The 19,421-nt window shown below is 45.2% G+C and overlaps 1 protein-coding gene across 2 annotated transcripts in view; it reads right to left on the reverse strand.

Moving 5' to 3' along the window:
- The window catches only part of CLUAP1 (clusterin associated protein 1), a 158,340-nt gene that overhangs the window by 76,448 nt on the left and 62,471 nt on the right, over positions 1-19,421 (reverse strand). For both annotated transcript variants that reach the window (XM_084642385.1, XM_084642386.1), the window contains exon 8: positions 18,854-18,995. In XM_084642385.1, the coding sequence (XP_084498511.1) occupies positions 18,854-18,995 (142 nt within the window). The remainder of the gene's footprint in view (positions 1-18,853; positions 18,996-19,421) is intronic.

A 19,421-nucleotide genomic window follows, 5' to 3' on the forward strand; every position in this document is an offset into this window, starting at 1 on the left:
TTTTTGTTGCCCTCCGCTGGACTCTTTCCAATTTTTTCACATCCTTCTTGTAGTGTGGGGCCCAAAACTGGATACAGTACTCCAGATGAGGCCTCACCAATGTCGAATAGAGGGGAACGATCACGTCCCTCGATCTGCTCGCTATGCCCCTACTTATACAGCCCAAAATGCCATTGGCCTTCCTGGCAACAAGGGCACACTGTTGACTCTAACCAGCTTCTCATCCACTGTAACCCCTAGGTCCTTTTCTGCAGAACTGCTGCCTAGCCATTCGGTCCCTAGTCTGTAACGGTGCATTGGATTCTTCTGTCCTAAGTGCAGGACTCTGCACTTGTCCTTGTTGAACCTCATCAGATTTCTTTTGGCCCAATCCTCTAATTTGTCTAGGGCCCTCTGTAACCTATCCCTACCCTCCAGCGTATCTACCACTGATCCCAGTTTAGTGTCATCTGCAAACTTACTGAGGGTGCAATCCACACCATCCTCCAGATCATTTATGAAGATATTGAACAAAACCGGCCCCAGAACCAACCCTTGGGGCACTCCACTTGATACCGGCTGCCAACTAGACATGGAGCCATTGATCACTACCCGTTGAGCCTGACAATCTAGCCAGCTTTCTATCCACCTTATAGTCCATTCATCCACCCCATACTTCTTTAACTTGCTGGCAAGAATACTGTGGGAGACCGTATCAAAAGCTTTGCTAAAGTCAAGGAATAACACGTCCACTGCTTTCCCCTCATCCACAGAGCCAGTTATCTCATCATAGAAGGCATTTAGATTAGTCAGGTATGACTTGCCCTTGGTGAATCCATGCTGACTGTTCCTGATCACTTTCCTCTCCTCTAAGTGCTTCAGAATTGATTCCTTGAGGACCTCCATGATTTTTCTAGGGACTGAGGTGAGGCTGACTATATTGCTCGGGCATGTAGGAATGAAATTAGGAGGGCCAAATCGCACCTGGAGCTGCAGCTAGTGAGAGATGTTAAGAGTAACAAGAAGGGTTTCTTCAGGTATGTTGGCAATAAGAAGAAAGCCAAGGAAAGTGTGGGCCCCTTAATGAATGAGGGAGGCAACCTAGTGACAGAAGATGTGGAAAAAGCTAATGTACTCAATGCTTTTTTTGCCTCTGTCTTCACGAACAAGGTCAGCTCCCAGACTGCTGCGCTGGGCATCACAACATGGGAAATAGATGGCCAGCCCTCTGTGGAGAAAGAGGTGGTTAGGGACTATTTAGAAAAGCTGGACGTGCACAAGTCCATGGGGCCGGACGAGTTGCATCCGAGAGTGCTAAAGGAACTGGCGGCTGTGATTGCAGAGCCATTGGCCATTATCTTTGAAAACTCGTGGCGAACGGGGGAAGTCCCGGATGACTGGAAAAAGGCTAATGTAGTGCCAATCTTTAAAAAAGGGAAGAAGGAGGATCTTGGGAACTAAAGGCCAGTAAGCCTCACTTCAGTCCCCGGAAAAATCATGGAGCAGGTCCTCAAAGAATCAATCCTGAAGCACTTACATGAGAAGAAAGTGATCAGGAACAGTCAGCATGGATTCACCAAGGGAAGGTCATGCCTGACTAATCTAATCACCTTCTATGATGAGATTACTGGTTCTGTAGATGAAGGTAAAGCAGTGGATGTATTGTATCTTGACTTTAGCAAAGCTTTTGACACGGTCTCCCACAGTATTCTTGTCAGCAAGTTAAAGAAGTATGGGCTGGATGATTGCACTATAAGGTGGGTAGAAAGTTGGCTAGATTGTCGGGCTCAACGGGTAGTGATCAATGGCTCCATGTCTAGTTGGCAGCCGGTGTCAAGTGGAGTGCCCCAGGGGTCGGTCCTGGGGCCGGTTTTGTTCAATATCTTCATAAATGATCTGGAGGATGGTGTGGATTGCACTCTCAGCAAATTTGCGGATGATACTAAACTGGGAGGAGTGGTAGATACGCTGGAGAGCAGGGATAGGATACAGAGGGACCTAGACAAATTGAAAGATTGGGCCAAAAGAAATCTGATGAGGTTCAATAAGGATAAGTGCAGGGTCCTGCACTTAGGACGGAAGAACCCAATGCACAGCTACAGACTAGGGACCGAATGGCTAGGCAGCAGTTCTGTGGAAAAGGACCTAGGGGTGACAGTGGACGAGAAGCTGCATATGAGTCAGCAGTGTGCCCTTGTTGCCAAGAAGGCCAATGGCATTTTGGGCTGTATAAGTAGGGGCATAGCGAGCAGATCGAGGGACGTGATCATCCCCCTCTATTCGACATTGGTGAGGCCTCATCTGGAGTACTGTGTCCAGTTTTGGGCCCCACACTACAAGAAGGATGTGGATAAATTGGAAAGAGTCCAAAAGGGCAACAAAAATGATTAGGGGTCTGGAACACATGACTTATGAGGAGAGGCTGAGGGAACTGGGATTCTTTAGTCTGCGGAAGAGAAGAATGAGGGGGGATTTGATAGCTGCTTTCAACTACCTGAGAGGTGGTTCCAGAGAGGATGGTTCTAGACTATTCTCAGTGGTGGAAGAGGACAGGACAAGGAGTAATGGTCTCAAGTTGCAGTGGGGGAGGTTTAGGTTGGATATTAGGAAAAACTTTTTCACTAGGAGGGTGGTGAAACACTGGAATGCGTTGCCTAGGGAGGTGGTGGAATCTCCTTCCTTAGAAGTTTTTAAGGTCAGGCTTGACAAAGCCCTGGCTGGGATGATTTAATTGGGGATGGGTCCTGCTTTTGAGCAGGGGGTTGGACTAGATGACCTACTGAGGTCCCTTCCAATCCTGATATTCTATGATTCTATGACTGGCCTGTAGTTCCCTGGATCCTCCTTCTTCCCTTTTTAAAAGATGGGCACTACATTAGCCTTTTTCCAGTCATCCGGGACCTCCGCTGATCGCCATGAGTTTTCAAAGATAATGGCCAATGGCTCTACAATCACATCCACCAACTCCTTTAGCACTCTCAGATGCAGTGCATCCGGCCGCATGGACTTGTGCTCGTCCAACTTTTCTAAATAGTCCTGAACCACTTCTTTCTCCACAGAGGGCTGGTCACCTCCTCCCCATGCTGTGCTGCCCAGTGCTTAGTCTGGGAGCTGACCTTGTTTGTGAAGACAGAGGCAAAAAAAGCATTGAGTACCTTAGCTTTTTCCACATCCTCTGTCACTAGGTTGCCTCCCTCATTTCAGTAAGGGGCCCACACTTCCCTTGACTTTCTTCTCGTTGCTAACATACCTGAAGAAACCCTTCTTGTTACTCTTAACATCTCTTGCTAGCTGCAACTCCAGGTGTGATTTGGCCTTCCTGATTTCACTCCTGTGACCTGTGTCCCATGCTGCAGAGGAAGGCGAAAACTCCCAAGGGTCTCTGCCAATCTGACCTGGGGAAAAATTCTTTCCCTAACCCATATATGGTGATCATTAGGATTGTCTGGAATTTTGCAGGATATTGTCAGCCTCTCACATCAGGTATCCCACAATACTTTGCAAAGCTGAAGTCAGCTTTCGTATTAGAAAACAAGAAGCATGTCAATGCCATCATCCATAAATGTTGTATCTTAGCACCTCTATGCCCAACTGGTATGGAATGTAGTATCCAAAACAGAGATAAGAAAAGTACAGAACAAAACAACAAGTACAGGAACTGTTACGAACTGTTGGGGTTGGTTTTAGTAACCTGTAAATAGTTTTGTAATTTTCAAAACCTTATTATACTACTACTAGCTGAAATGAACATCTCTGAGCACACCTTCTGTGTAAGGTGAACATGCTGCGAGATAAGAAATGCTTCCCAGAAGAAAAGTATATAGGTCTCCTTTTTGTATGATACTGCTTTGTCTTTAGACAATACATTTGGCTATGTTCAGTTACTTGGTCTATTGAACATTTTTAAGAATGAACTGTGAGTATAGTCAAACCTCTGGCTACACCTTTGAGTCAATAGGAGGTGGAGCTCAATAGCCACAGAGGCTCTGTATAGCAGCTCCTGGGTAGAAATTTCTTTTTCCCTCCTTAAACCCAGAGCCTGATCTCACTCTAGTGGTCCTGAAAGTGCATGACTCAGGATTTGGCCCACTGGTGTCTGGATGCTAGAATGCCTCACGAAGGACCCTTGATGATGTTCATGCGTCCTTCAGAAAAGTACATCACATGAAGTAGGGTAATTCATACTAATAGACAACGCACCGTATATTTGCAAAACAAGACTCTGAGAGAACAGCTTGTACGTAAGAACTTTAACTGGGAGTTCATATTCACAACAGAATTGTAATCTAGCAGTTATTTCTATACAACCAATAATCTGAGGATTATTTAGCCACTAGAAACCGAAGTCCCTGTTCCCCTTTACGGAATCATTTACACCTGTGAAAAGTGGGTGTAAATGCAACTAAATCAAATGTTCATGTTTTACAGCCACTTTGCACTGGTGCAAATGGCGACAAAGTGCTTGGCAGTGGAGACTAAGGCTATGTCTACACTACAAACCTTACAGAGGCACAGCTGTACTGCTGCAGCTGTGTCACTGTAAAGTCTCCTGTGTACCCCCTCTGTGCTGATAGGCGAGAGCTCTCCCGCCGGCATAATTAAACCATAATTTTTCACACCCTGACCGACAAAAGTTTTGCCACAAAAGAGCTAGTGTAGGTAAAATTTCAGAGTCCTAAACTCAAAATACAACATTATTATACAACCTATTCATGTCATTCTGTGCAACATAGTTCCAACAACCAGGGAGATCAGAAGTATGCAAGACTAACTAGAACTTTTTCTTTTAATGAGTTTTCTTGGTTTTTATATCACTTACACTAAAATGGTTTCTCTGAATGATTTTGATTCCATATTGACCTCTGTGACTCAGAATTTTACATACGGTTGTTCCTTAGTCTTAATGAATTTTAGGCTAGTCTGATTTCTATTTCATAATTCACACATCAACAGTACTTTAAGGGAATATTAATAGTGCACACAAACTAGCAAATGCAGGGAAAGTAAGTGCAGACTGAAAACTGATCAGCCCTTTCATCTTACTTCTTCCATAACATTATCACAACAAGAAGATACTTCATGAAGCTAAAGGGCAGTATATATAGAACTCACTTTAAGGGTATGTCTACACTACAAAATTAGGTCAATTTTATAGAAGTCGATTTTTAGAAATCGATTTTATACAGTTGATTTTGTATGTCCCCACTAAGCGCATTAAGTTGTCGGAGTGCGCCCTCAATACCATGGCTAGCATCGACTCACGACGCTATCCCACAGTTTCCGCAGTCTCCGCTGCCCATTGGAATTCTGGGTTAAGCTCCCAATGCCTGATGGGGCAAAAACATTGTCACGGGTGGTTTTGGGTACATGTCGTCAGTCTCCCCACCCTCCCTCCCTCTGTGAAAGCAACAGCGGACAATTGTTTCGTGCCTTTTATCCTGGGTTACCCGTGCAGACGCCATAGCATGGCAAGCATGGAGCCTGCTCAACTCACTGCTGCTGTTGTGAGCATTGTGAACACCTCGCGCATTATCCTGCAGTATGTGCAGAACCTGGCTAAGAAACTCCAGCAGGAGGACAATTGTGAGGAGGACATGGACACAGACGTTCCTGAAAGCACGGGCTGTGGCAATTGGGACATCATGGCGCCAGTGGTTGATACAGTGGAACGCCAATTCTGGGCCCGGTAAACAAGCACAGACTGGTGGGACCGCATAGTGTTGCAGGTATGGAATAATTCAAAGTGGCTGTGAAATTTTCGCATGCGTAAGGCCACTTTCCTTGAACTTTGTAAGTTGTTTTCCCCTGCCCTGAAGCACAGGAATACCAAGATGAGAGCTGCTCTGACAGTTGAGATGCGAGTAGCGATAGCCCTGTGGAAGCTTGCAACGCCTGACTGCTACCGGTCAGTCGGGAATCAATTTGGAGTGGGTAAATCTACTGTGGGGGCTGCTGTGATCCAAGCAGCCAATGCAATCATTGATGTTCTGTTATCAAGAGTAGTGACTCTGGGAAATCTGCAGGTTATAGTGGATGGCTTTGCTGTAATGGGGTTCCCTAACTGTGGTGGGGCAACAGATGGAACACATATCCCCATCTTGGCACTGGCCCACCTTGCCAACCAGTACATAAACCGAAGAGGTACTTCTCAATGGTGCTGCAAGCACTGGTGGATCACAAGGGATGTTTCACCGACATCAATGTGGGATGGCCGGGAAAAGTGCATGACGTTTGCATCTTTAGGAACTTCGGGCTGTTCGAGCAGCTGCAAGAAGGGACTTACTTCCCAGACCAGAAAATTACCGTTGGGGATGTTGAAATGCCAGTAGTTATCCTTGGGGACCCAGCCTACCCCTTGCTTCCATGGCTCATGAAGCCGTACATAGGTAGCCTGGACAGCAGTAAGGAGCAGTTCAACTATAGGCTGAGCAAATACAGAATGGTGGTAGAATGTGCCTCTGGACATTTAAAAACTCGCTGGCACTGTTTGCTGACTAGGTTAGACCTCAGCGCAACCAACATTCCCATTGTTATTGCTGCTTGCTGTGTGCTCCATAATATCTGTGAGAGTAAGGGGGAGACGTTTATAGTGCGGTAGGAGGTTGAGGCAAATCGCCTGGTGGCCGATTATGAGCATTCATTTCCTCATCTACAAAATCCTCCTCTCTGTTGCGTGAGACTCCCCTCTTGCAGGTGCCCATGGACAGTGGGTGGGGTAATGGTAGGGTCCCTCCTTAGAACGGCATGTAGCTGTTCATAGAAGAGGCATATATGGGGCTCTGACCCGGAGTGACCGTTTACCTCCTCTGTCTTTTGGTAGGCTTTTCTGAGCTCCTTAACTGGTACGCAGCACTGCTGTGTGTCCCTGTTGTAGCCGCTCTCCACCATGCCCTGTGCGATTTTGGCATACATATTAGTATTTCTTCTTTTTGATTGGAGTTCGGCCTGCACAGATCCTTCTCCCCGTTCAGCAATCAGATCCAGTGTCTCCCTTTCGGTCCATGCTGGAGCTCGTTTGTGATTCTGGGGGGGCTGCATGGTCACCTGTGCTGCTGAGCTTGCCATGCTGACCAAACAGGAAGTGAAATTCAAAATTTCCCAGGGCTTTTCCTGTGTATCTGGCTAGTGCATCGGAGTTCAAAGTGTTGTCTAGATCGGTCACATTGGAGCACTCTGGGATAGCTCCCGGAGACCAACAACATCGAATTGCATCTGCACTACCCCAGATTCAACCCAGCAAGGTCGATTTTAGCGCTACTCCCTTCGCTGGGGAGGAGTACAGAAGTCGATTTTGAGAGCCCTTTAGGTCGACAGAACGGGGTTGTGTTGTGTAGACGCATTCATTTTAAAATCGACCTAATGCGGCTAAATTCGACCTAACCCCGTAGTGTAGACCAGGGCTAAGTGGACATACTTTTTTAGTCAGTGTATGGGTGTTACTGCTGTAGGAAGTCAAAAAGTCAAATCTGACAGCATTCATTCACTTCAGAAATGGGATCTGTATCATCTTTATCTTCCATTACCTTCACTGGTTGCTTGTCCCTTTTTGATGTACTATAATTCAAAACTCTTTTCCTTCCCACAGGGGCTCTCTGACCTACAGTCCATATGAGAATCCTCCTACCAGCTCCACCAATCTTAGTTCCCTCCTCTATCCCTTCCCCCAAACTAGTGCTCCACATCTGGAAATCTCTCTGCCCCACCCACCCTTCCTTGAGTCACTGAGTCACTTTAAATTAGGGTTGTCAAGTGATTAAAACATTAATTGTGATTAATCACAGTTTTAACTGCACTGTTAAACAATATTTAGCATATCATTTATTTAAATACTTTTAGAGGTTTCCTATATTTTCAAATGTAGGTTCAGGGCTGGGGGCTCTGGGCTTCAACCCCTCTCAGGGCTCGGAGCATGTGGCTTTAGCCCCTCTTGGGGTGCAGAGCTCAGGATTTCAGCTGCTCTTAGGGCACGGGGTTCCAGCCCCCACCACGCACAGAGCTGCTGGCTGGGGCTTCTGTCCCCTGCCACCCGCGGAGCTGGGGTTTAAACACACACACACCACACGCACACTCCTGGCGGCACTGCGGGCTAGGGTTTCAACACCCTCACCGCCTCTGCAGCTCCAGGCTGGGCCTTCAGCCCCACCACCATGAATGCCTCCTTCCCTCCCAACAGGTATTACAATTAACACATTAAAAGAATTAATGCGTTAATTTTGTTTTCAGTTAAGCGTAGGTGTTAACTGCGATTGACAGCCCTATTTTAAAGCCTTTATATCTAGTTTTAGCCTTCCCCCTTTTTTTTTTTAGTCAATAATTCACTTCCTGTAAACTCTCCTTGTGGCGCTTTTTATGGAGGACACCATAGAAATGAATGCCAGAAGCATGTACATGTAACTTCTATGGGGTCAGTTAGATGTGCATTTATGAGTCTAATTAGTTGGCATAATAGTATTAGGTCAGTGGTTTTCAACCTGTATTCCATGGACCCCTGGGGGTCCGCAGACTATGTCTAAGACTGCCAAAGGGGTCTGCACCACTATTCGAAATTTTGTAGAGGTCCACAGATGAACAAAGGTTGAAAACCACTGTCCTGGAGGATTGCACACTTTGTGGCTTCTGTAGGTCAAATGCATTACACACACACACACCGGGGGGCTCACTGTATTCCTCACCCCTCCCACACACCTGGACACACCCATACACCTGTGTGCCACCTTCCCAACCCCCTGTTTCAGGGATTTCCTGCAGCCCCTCCCACTGCCTCTCTCATGCTAGGGGTTCTGCGTGTCCCCTATTCCCCACTTGCCCCCGATGCCTGGGGCTATTTGTGCCCCCCATGCCACTGTCTCCCATTCTCTCCCCATATGGTAGGGACTCTGTGTGTCCCCTATATCACTGTCCTGCATGCCAAGCGGTCTCTCATTCCCCCTCCCACACTAGGGTCCCCCATTTCCCCTACCAGGAGAACTGTGTGCCCCTCAGTCCCCACTCACTCCACATGGCAGGGTCCTCCATTTCTCACCCCAGGCCCAGGGATTCTGTGTGCTCCCCATTCCCCCCCCTTGTGCTCCCCATTCTTATCTCTTTTCTTTCTATCTGGAAGATATGTGGCTCAGGGCATCAGCATTTGTAAACTGTATTGGGAAGATGGGCAGGGTATTCTTATCCTGAAAGGTGTTATTGGCTGTTATCAACTGTTTCTTTGATTTTATAGGTAACTGGGTGGTTGAAGGAGAGGGGAAATCTGCTAACTGGATACAAAAGGTTCCGTGTGTCCCCTATTTCCTCCTTCCAGTTTTCTGCTTTTTCCCAAAAGCTTTCTGAGCAGACATAGTGTTCAAAAGTTATCATGTCACAGACAAACAGACACAGAGAAATGCCATGGAACTGAGTGTAAGACCTTGCTTCATTCAGACAATTACAGCATGTATTAATATTTATGTTTTATTGTGTGCTGAACTATATGGTGAAGAGTTTAACTCCTGAAATATCTTTCCCATAGGACAGGAAAATGAGGAGCTGCACTCCAACATCATCATACTTACAAACCAGACTAAGCACTGCCAAAATAGAAGCAATTAGTAATTAAGATTTCTCTGCCTACTTTTAAATCTGATATTCAGTAACATTTAGCTACACTGGAGTGGAGTGGTCTCCTGGTGCCCATAAGAATGCTACTAAATATACATGATATAAATGTGCTTAGATAGAGAACTGAAGACTATAACCAAATGCTTTTTACATTAACCTTCTGTCTGGCTGCTGTAACAAGGATGTTGTGTGATGGGTATTTCCAGATTAAATATTTCAAATAGGACAGTTCACTGCAAAATTTACCAAAAGCACAGAATGAACAGAATTGAATCAAGGCCAGAGATTCCACTCAGAGACCACCGTGACAGCTGCATTCAAAATAGTGAAATGTGTTTTAAGTGACTACCCAAGGCCCTGATGAGAAATCAATGGTTAAATGAAGATGTCCTTCTAACAGTGGTGGAGTAGAAATGTACTCAATATATTTGTGGTTTCCTTGGGTTAGTCTATTAATAAGAAGTTGCCTATTAAGGGTGATCCCAGGTTCAACTTGTATATTATTAGAAGCTTTTATTAAAGCTTAGCACTTACAGTGTTTTCTCCTATTGATCTCAAACACTTTACCAAGGTCAGTAAACATTAAAACCCTTCTTCTACAAAAGACAAAATGAGACACACTCTAGGTATGTCTAGACTTGGAGCTAGGGGTGTGATTCCCAGCTTGTACAGGCACACTTACAGTAGCTCACTAAAAATAGTAGTGTAGCTGGGGTAGCATGGGCAGCGACGAGTACAAACCCGCCTGAGCCGGACAGTATGTACTTGGCCCAGATAGCCAGTGCCCCTGCTTGCCTCTGCAGACGCAGCCTGAGTTTGTGTTACTTGTGCAGGTCACACAGTGAGTCAATGTCAGAACAGGGAACTGAAACCACGTCTCCTAACTCGTTATTCAGTATCCTACCCTATCCCCTGGACCACACTGCCTCAGACGGCATAGATCTATTCATAGAGATCCATTCACTAGCTGCTAAACCCCCAGAGCAGTAACGAGCTCCTTTTTGGAACCACCTAGAAGATGTAACTCTAAAAATTGCCAGGACAGTGTAGGGTTGTTTTAGTGATGCTGTGGCAGAGACGCTGGCTTAGCAATGACTTTGGGACTCCCATTCCTTATGCTGGTGAAGGACAGGTGCATTACCTTCACAATGGCCTCGACTGCTTCTGGAGAGGGAGTACAAGAACCACCATCCAGTACACTGGCACTCCCAAATGGACAACTGATGGCAGCAACCTAGAGAATGGCCTAGAAGAAAGTTTTCTGAGGTAGTCTCTTAGGTGACGATAGTTGAAGGAGAAGGAAAGAACTATTTTGAAAAGACACACTCTGTCCATGCTTTGATGGCTGAAAAGGGAGAAGGAGAGCAAGTAAAAGTGGTAAATAAGTAGTAGAGACTTTGGTGTGTTGGTCAATCACAGGATGACTAGGAGCCACCAGTGTGGTATGGCTGCGAAAAAGGCAAATGTGACCCTAGGATGCATCAAGTGAGGCATTTCCAAAAAAGCTACAGAAATATTAATGACATTGTACAAGACACAGGTAAGACCTCGTCTGGATTATGGTGTACAATTCTGGTCATTCATGTTCAGGAAAGATCAATTGAAATTAGAACAGGTTGATACAACGCTTCAAATTGGAAGAGCTAGGATGATCAGGTGAATGGAGAGGACTGGAAGAGCTTGACTTGTTTAGCTTAGCAAAACTAAGGCCGGGAGGGGATATGATCACTCTCTATAAATACACGAGGGAGGATGAAGAGCTACTATTTAAGCTAAAGACAATATTAGCACAAGAACAAATGGGTATAAACTGGCCAAAAATAAAATTCAAACTGGATAGTAGAAGATCTCTAACCATCAGAGGAGTGAGGTTCTGGAACAGCCTCCCACTACGAGCTGTGGGGACAAACAATTAGTTTTAAGAGAGAGATGGACAACTTGAATGGGGTTCTATGACGGGGTTGCTTGTGACAGTGGGGGGCAGGGTTAGCCTGCCTTGAGGGTCCCATCTGGTTCACATCAGATGATCCTAAAATGTTATGCTTTAGACTTCAGCTTGTCACCTGCAGGGTTCAGAAGGGATTCCACAGTGTATTCTGGTTTTATTTTTGTCTCCTTCTTTTGAAGCATCAGGAATCTTGTAGTGTGGGCCCTACACTACAAGAAGAATGTGGAAAAATTGGAAAAAGTCCAGTGGAGGGCAAGAAAAATGATTAGGGGACTGGAACACATGACTTATGAGGAGAGGCTGAGGGAACTGGGATTGTTCAGTCTGCGGAAGAGAAGAATGAGGGTGGATTTGATAGCTGCTTTCAACTACCTGAAAGGGGGTTCCAAAGAGGATGGATCTAGACTGTTGTCAATGGTAGCAGATGACTCAACGAGGAGTAATGGTCTCAAGTTGCAGTGGGGGAGGTTTAGGTTGGATATTAGGAAAAACTTAGGGTGGTGAAGCACTGGAATGGGTTACCTAGGGAGGTGGTGGAATCTCCATCCTTAGAGGTTTTTAAAGGCCCGGCTTGACAAAGCCCTGGCTGGGATGATTTAGTTGGGGATTGGTCCTGCTTTGAGCAGGGGGTTGGACTAGATGACCTCCTGAGGTCCCTTCTAACCCTGATATTCTATGATTCTGTGAATGGCCACACCTGGAGATGGGTCACCAGACCGGGGGTGGGGGCAGTGCTCTGTGTTGTCTCTGAGCACTCTCTCTCTAGGGTGCTTAGCTGGTTGGATCTTGCTCACATGCTCATAGTCCAACTGAAAACCATTTGTACACTCCAGAAAGAACTATCACCAGATCAGATTGGCCCTGATCTTGGGTTTGTTTGCCTTCATTAGCAGCATGGGGTGTGGTTCCCTTACCAGGATCATCTGAATCTCTCTCACTTAATCAATGTCCTGGCATTGGCGGGGTGTCAGGCATTGGTGCATCCCCGTCCCTCCCTCCCTTCCATTCTCTGTCTGTAGCAGATAATAGCCAAGGGTATATCTACACTTCACAAAAAAAAAACTTGCAGCAGTGAATCTCAGAGCCCAAGTCAACTGACTTGGAGTGCACGGCTCATGCTAAAGGGCTAAAAATAACAGTTTAGACATTTGAGCTCAGGCTGGAACCCAGGCTCTGAAACCTGGCAAGGGGGAAGAGTCCTGGAGCCCAGGCTCCAGCCCACGCCAAATGTCTACACTGCTATTTTTAGCCCAGTATTGAGAACCCAAGCTGCCTGATTGAGTTGACTCGGGATCTGAGACTCACTGCCACTGTTTTTTTTTTTTTAGGTTTTTTTTTTTTGCAGTTTAGATGTATCCTTAGTGTCCTGAGGGCTGTAATACTTTGGTCTAATTTCAGTTGTTGGGTTTAGTGTGTGGGTGTTGGGTAGTGTCGGTGGCCTGTGATAGACGGGAGGTCAGACTAGATGATCTACTGCTCCCTTCTGGCCCTAAATTCTCTGACTCTAAACAGCATATTTATTATAAAATGATGCCATATAACTGCGTTCAATTCAAAAACTTGCCTTTTTCCTTTACACCAGTTTTGCTCAGTCACCAGTTGCATTTTAAAAGGCAGAGAAAAGTTAGGCATCTCATATGGGCTATAGAGAGGTTCCAAGGCCTTAAATCTGAAAAGCCTAAAACACTGCTTCTACAGTGGATTCAGCCGCCACTCCCCCGTCGACTCCGCTTCCGCCTCTCGCCGTGGTGGAGTTCCAGAGTCGACGGCAGAGTGATCGGGGATTGATTTATCGCGTCTACACTAGACGTGATAAATCGATCCCCGATAGATTGATCGCTACCCGCCAATCCAGCGGGTAGTGTAGACGTGCCCTAAGTGCACTAGAAATTACAGTCTCATTATTCAACCAGTCTCTAGCCTGGAGTGAGATTTCATCCTATAAAACATTCATTTGTTCAAGGAAGGTTGCGTAGGAATCAGTCCTCAGTATTGAATGGCATCTAGTGGTTCTACTACTGAGTTAATCTAATTACACTGCAGTCGGTCTTTTTACTAGCAAGCTATTTAAACAAAACACACAGAAACACAACAAAAGAACTGACAATCATTTCTCCTACAAAAGATCGTTAAGATTTGATTGGAAGAATAAAAGGTAAATAAGAATTGGAAAATCAATGTGGTGTTTAGGAAAAAGTGTTGACAGTTTAAGGGAGTGAGTATTGCAATGGATTAGCACTTTAGTCATTTTTCTTCTGTTGGTTCTGGAAAGGATACAGTGATGATAAAGTCCAGAACAACTGTCGTTTCCAAACTGTCAGTGTTAGATCATAGAGAGACAACTTCTGTTGGTGTGAGAGACAAGCTTTCGAGCTTACACAGAGTTTTTCTTCAGCTATTACCTCAACCACCTTGTCCCTCTAATATGCTGGGATCGACATGGCTACAACACAGCATACAGTGTTAGATCATACTAATCTTGGAGCAATTTTTTTTCAAGCATAAGATAAATTGTCCACTTTAGTGACAAATTGCCAAGGGTGCTAAAGCATCACCTGAAAAGCAAACAGACTGATGGAGGAGGATGGAGAAAAGCAACAGTAGGTATTTTAGGATGGCAGGGAGGTAATGCTTGAGGAGGTGCAATACTGCACTGTCATTTGTTTCACCAAGTTTGAGAATAGGAGATTAGCAGTGAAAGCCTGAAGTTCATTTTAAAGGCCTAATTCTGCTTCCTCTCCCACTGGCCAAACTCTGATTTCCAGAAGTTTTAAAAATCTGCATTGCCCGGGGACTTCAGCTGGAGTTTTGGCTGCTCAGCACTTTTGACAATCTACCTAGGTGGTGGTACTAGAGGCACTGGTTAATGATGCTTCCCTGAATGGGGATGATGGAGATCTTTGACCAATCTTTTTCTTTAAATGTGGGGTCTGCTTTTAGCATAACTGCTTCCCCATCTTCTGCTGTTAATCCTCATCATCTCCCTTCCCCATTCCTGGTATTCCCCCATCTGGGCTTTTTTGTCAAGTGGATCAATTTCCTAGGTGCTACCAACACCAGGCCTGAGAACTGCATGCTAAGTAATGAGGAGTGGGCTGTGCTATTTGATACATATGGCTTTGTAGCAGCAGCAGTAATCAGGAAAAATACCAAGTTATTTGCAACTGGTTTCCAGAGGTGCTGAGTCCCTGAAACTTCCATTTAAGTTATACCCTCATTGTAAGCATCAGGGAATAGAAACATTAGTAACCCTAGCAACTAAGGAAGGGAGAAAACATTTCAGTTCAACCGGCTATTTTCAACTGTTATTAATAAAAATGTGTAAAAATAATAATTAACATTTTATAAAATGATCTGTGGCAAGATTGTATAAGTAGGGGCATAGCGAGCAGATCGAGGGACGTGATCGTTCCCCTCTATTCGACATTGGTGAGGCCTCATCTGGAGTACTGTGTCCAGTTTTGGGCCCCACACTTCAAGAAGGATGTGGATAAATTGGAGAGAGTCCAGCGAAGGGCAACAAAAATGATTAGGGGACTGGAACACATGAGTTATGAGGAGAGGCTGAGGGAGCTGGGATTGTTTAGCCTGCAGAAGAGAAGAATGAGGGGGGATTTGATAGCTGCTTTCAACTACCTGAAAGGGGGTTCCAAAGAGGATGGCTCTAGACTGTTCTCAATTGTAGCAGATGACAGAACGAGGAGTAATGGTCTCAAGTTGCAGTGGGGGAGGTTTAGGTTGGATATTAGGAAAAACTTTTTCACTAAGAGGGTGGTGAAACACTGGAATGCGTTACCTCGGGAGGTGGTAGAATCTCCTTCTTTAGAGGTTTTTAAGGTCAGGCTTGACAAAGCCCTGGCTGGGATGATTTAACTGGGAATTGGTCCTGCTTTGAGCAGGGGGTTGGACTAGATGACCTTCTGGGGTCCCTTCCAACCCTGATATTCTATGATTCTATGAAGGACAAGTGCAGAGTGCTGCACTTATGACGGAAGAATCCCATGCACCGCTACAGACTAGGGACCGAATGACTAGGCAGCAGTTCTCCAGAAAAGGACCTAGGGGTTACAGTGGATGAGAAGCTGGATATGAGTCAGCAGTATGCCCTTGTTGCCAAGAAGGCTAATGGCATATTGGGTTAAACTTCCAGTCTCAGTATAAAGATTTGACAGTATTTGAACAGAAAGGAGAAATCAGATTTTAGGCTTCATTACAAGTTTTCTTTCAGTCAGGGACATACATACTTTCTTTTCTGCCAAGGATACGCATATGGACTACAGCATTATAAACCAAAGGGGTGAAAATACCAGGTTGGTTGTGGATTAGAAACACATGGACTAATGACCAAAGCGATAATGCTGATAAAAAGGGTAGCTAATGGGAAACTGGATAACATGGATTACTAACCCGTCAAACTCCTTGATTGAATTGTGAATCGTACACCAATTTTTCAAGACCCTTGTTATCTTTTAGACAGCTTCTTTTATACTTCATATGAACAATGTAGCAAGACAGCTCTACTAGTGCTGTCCAATCAGCATGCAGAAATACTTTGTACTGTGACAGAAATCACAGATTTTATTAAATGACCTTGTTTTCCCCATGGTTATAAAACAGCCTACATTTCCTACGAACCTCCCTCATCAACTGTGCTCTGCTGCTTACAATTCTTATTTCCACACAAAAACCTGCAGTATGCAAAACACACTTTCAGGGCAGATTTCTGGGCAAGAGGACAGCATAAAGAGATTAGAAGGAATTTCATCATGACTCAAGCAAAGATAAGATGGTGCCAATGGGGGAAGGTACACAAAAATATGGGGCTAAATTCTGTAACTATTCATTTTCAGATCCCAAATGGATGCAAATTCATGCTGCAAAAGCAAAATTAACATGCATACATATTTTGAGTACCAATAACCTCATGCACAGCCCCTCAATGCAGAATATTTCTGCCAGGAGTAGGGGCAACCTGTACTGGCAAAGAAGGATATGATCTACATATGCAAGACAGGTTTCAGAGTAACAGCCGTGTTAGTCTGTATTCGCAAAAAGAAAAGGAGGACTTGTGGCACCTTAGAGACTAACAAATTTATTTGAGCATAAGCTTTCATGAGCTATAGCTCACTTCATTGGATGCATACTGTGGAAACTGCAGAAGACATTATATACACAGAGACCATGAAACAATACCTCCTCCCACCCCACTCTCCTGCTGGTAATAGCTTATCTAAAGTGATCACTCTCCTTACAATGTGTATGATAATCAAGTTGGGCCATTACCAGCAGGAGAGTGAGTTTGGGGGGGGGCGGGGCGCGGAGTGTGAGAAAACCTGGATTTAAGCTGGAAATGGCCCAACTTGATTATCATACACATTGTAAGAAGAGTGATCACTTTAGATAAGCTATTACCAGCAGGAGAGGGGGTGGGAGGAGGTATTATCTCATGGTCTCTGTGTATATAATGTCTTCTGCAGTTTGCACAGTATGCATCCGATGAAGTGAGCTGTAGCTCACGAAAGCTTATGCTCAAATAAATTGGTTAGTCTCTAAGGTGCCACAAGTACTCCTTTTCTATATGCAAGACACTAAGGTCTGAGAAAAGGAAGCTCTGTGTATCAAAAACACTTCACAATACATACACAAAATACTGAAGTATAGGCAGATGTGAAGGGTGGAAATAGTAAACATTTATGGGTGAAATAAAGGATAAAAAAAAGCCTGGGCTAGTAATGATAAGAAGTAAGCCCAAAGATTGACAGTAGCAGTAACACAAACTACAAGGAACAAGTGGCTGAAAGGATGACTGGTGAAAGATTTGCGGCAACCTGTATATGAAATGGAAAAGGAGGAAGGAAGGAAAGAAATCCATCAGGAAATCCAAATATAAAAGGAAGGGAGAAAGCAAACTGAATTAATGCAACTCAGAGAGTCACAGGAACACACAAGATTCCAACACAACAGGAATGAAGGCCGCATAAGGGGGAACTCTAAAATGGCTAAACTTTTAAGAGCTATTTTTGATCAGTTTTCAATTAAGAGAATGACAATGAGGAGGTTGGAGAACCTTGTGCAAGGAGACTATTAAACACACTAATTGACAAAGCATTGAGAAAACAGTAAGAGTTTGTCTGCATGACAAGTTTCTGCACTGCAAGTCAGGGTGTGACTCTACTAGCTTGCTTCAACCTAACATGCTGTGTGGACACTGCTACAACAGCATGGTGAAAGTCAGCTTGCAAAGTGTAGTACGCCAAGCTGCACTCTGGCACGTCTACTGCACTGTGGCAGTGTCCACACAAGATGTTTCTGTGAAGCAAGCTGGTGAGCTGTAGATTCACACCTTGGCTTGCCATCATAGGCACCAACTTCCCCTCTTTTCTCTGGTTGCTTGACCCCCTCCCTCTGCCCCCGGCCCTGCCCCCACTCCACCCGTTCCATGAGGCCCTGCCCCTTCCCACCCATTCCAACCCCTTTCCCAAAGTCCCCGCCCCAACTCCACCCCCTCCCTACCCCTATTCCAACTCCTTCCCCAAATCCCCGCCCTGGGCTCACCTCCTCCCCTGAGTGCACCATGTTCCCACTCCTCCCGCCCCTCCTGGAGCGTGCTAAGCATTGCCAAACAGTTGTTTGGCAGCAGCCTGGCAGGAAGTGCTGGGAGGTAGGCAGAGGAGCGGGGACGCAGCGCACTCTGGGGAGGAGGCAAGGAGGGAGTGGGGGCAGGGGGAGCTTGGCTGCCAGTGGGTGCAGAGCACCCACTAATTTTTCCCCATGGGTGCTCCAGCCTGGGAGCTCCCATGGGAGTTGGCACCTATGCTTGCCATGCAGACAAGCCCAAAGGAAATAAAGAATACCTGATAATTGTAAATACATGCACTGCAAGATGCATCCATTGGTTTTAAAATAATTAGAAAGAAGGAGTTCAGAACTGCTGAAAATTGGTTCTTTGTGAACCCTGGGAAGTATGTGAGAGATAAAAGGAAAAATAAAAGACGATAGGGGAAAGGTTACAGTGATTGGAAAAGACAGCAGTTGCCTGATGCTGATCTAATAGCTTAACTCCACTGACTCATGAGCTAAAAGTACGTTACCTTGTCTGCTCAAGATCGCTCCAGTTCAAAACGAGACAACACAAAATGATGATCTCATCAGTGGAGACAGCTCTGAGGATATGTATTAATTGATAGCATGCTGCTGTGGGAAGCGGCAGGAGGCAATGGAAGTCTTTTTGGCTATTGCTTGATAATAAACAGTGGCCTGCATGATGGGGAAAGAGGTTAAACAAGTACATTTAACTAAGCTAATGTTTTGTCTGGAAAAACAAAACTCTCTTACCTCAAACCTCTCCTGCTCTAGCCTGTGATGATCATCCAGTTGCTGTTCCAGATAGGCCAGATTACGGAATTTTTCCAGATAACTGCTATATTGTTTCTGCAGCTCCTCCTCAATCTTCTCATACTCATCCATAAAGGCTGGTCTGGACAGCCCAGAGACAAAATACAGAAAACAAAACTATTTGAAGCTGCAGAACTCTGCAACATGCTCTTTCGTTTTTTTAGTTCCCTCTGTATTCCTACACTATTAGCCTAATCCAAAAAGCATCTCTCTTCACTCTAAATTTGCCACATTATTTTAAAGACACTAGAATCACTGGGCAAAATCTTACCCTCTGTTGCACAGGTGTGCTTGGACAAAGGAAAATTGTAAGCAGCCTTCCACCACACCCACCCATGTAAGCAGAAAGGCAGTATTTTCCCCTAGCAATAAGGACAACACTAGCAAGAGTTTAGTTTTCTTGCTGATCAGAGCTCCATGCCTCAAAGCAGGCATGGTCCAGCCCCACAGTAGGTTAGCACATGTTCTTCTACTTGCTATCTGTGCTTGCCAGGATATGTTATTTCTC

The sequence above is a fragment of the Lepidochelys olivacea genome (genome assembly GCF_965140295.1).
Source record: "Lepidochelys olivacea isolate rLepOli2 genome assembly, chromosome: 10".
Lineage (NCBI taxonomy): Eukaryota > Metazoa > Chordata > Testudines > Cheloniidae > Lepidochelys > Lepidochelys olivacea.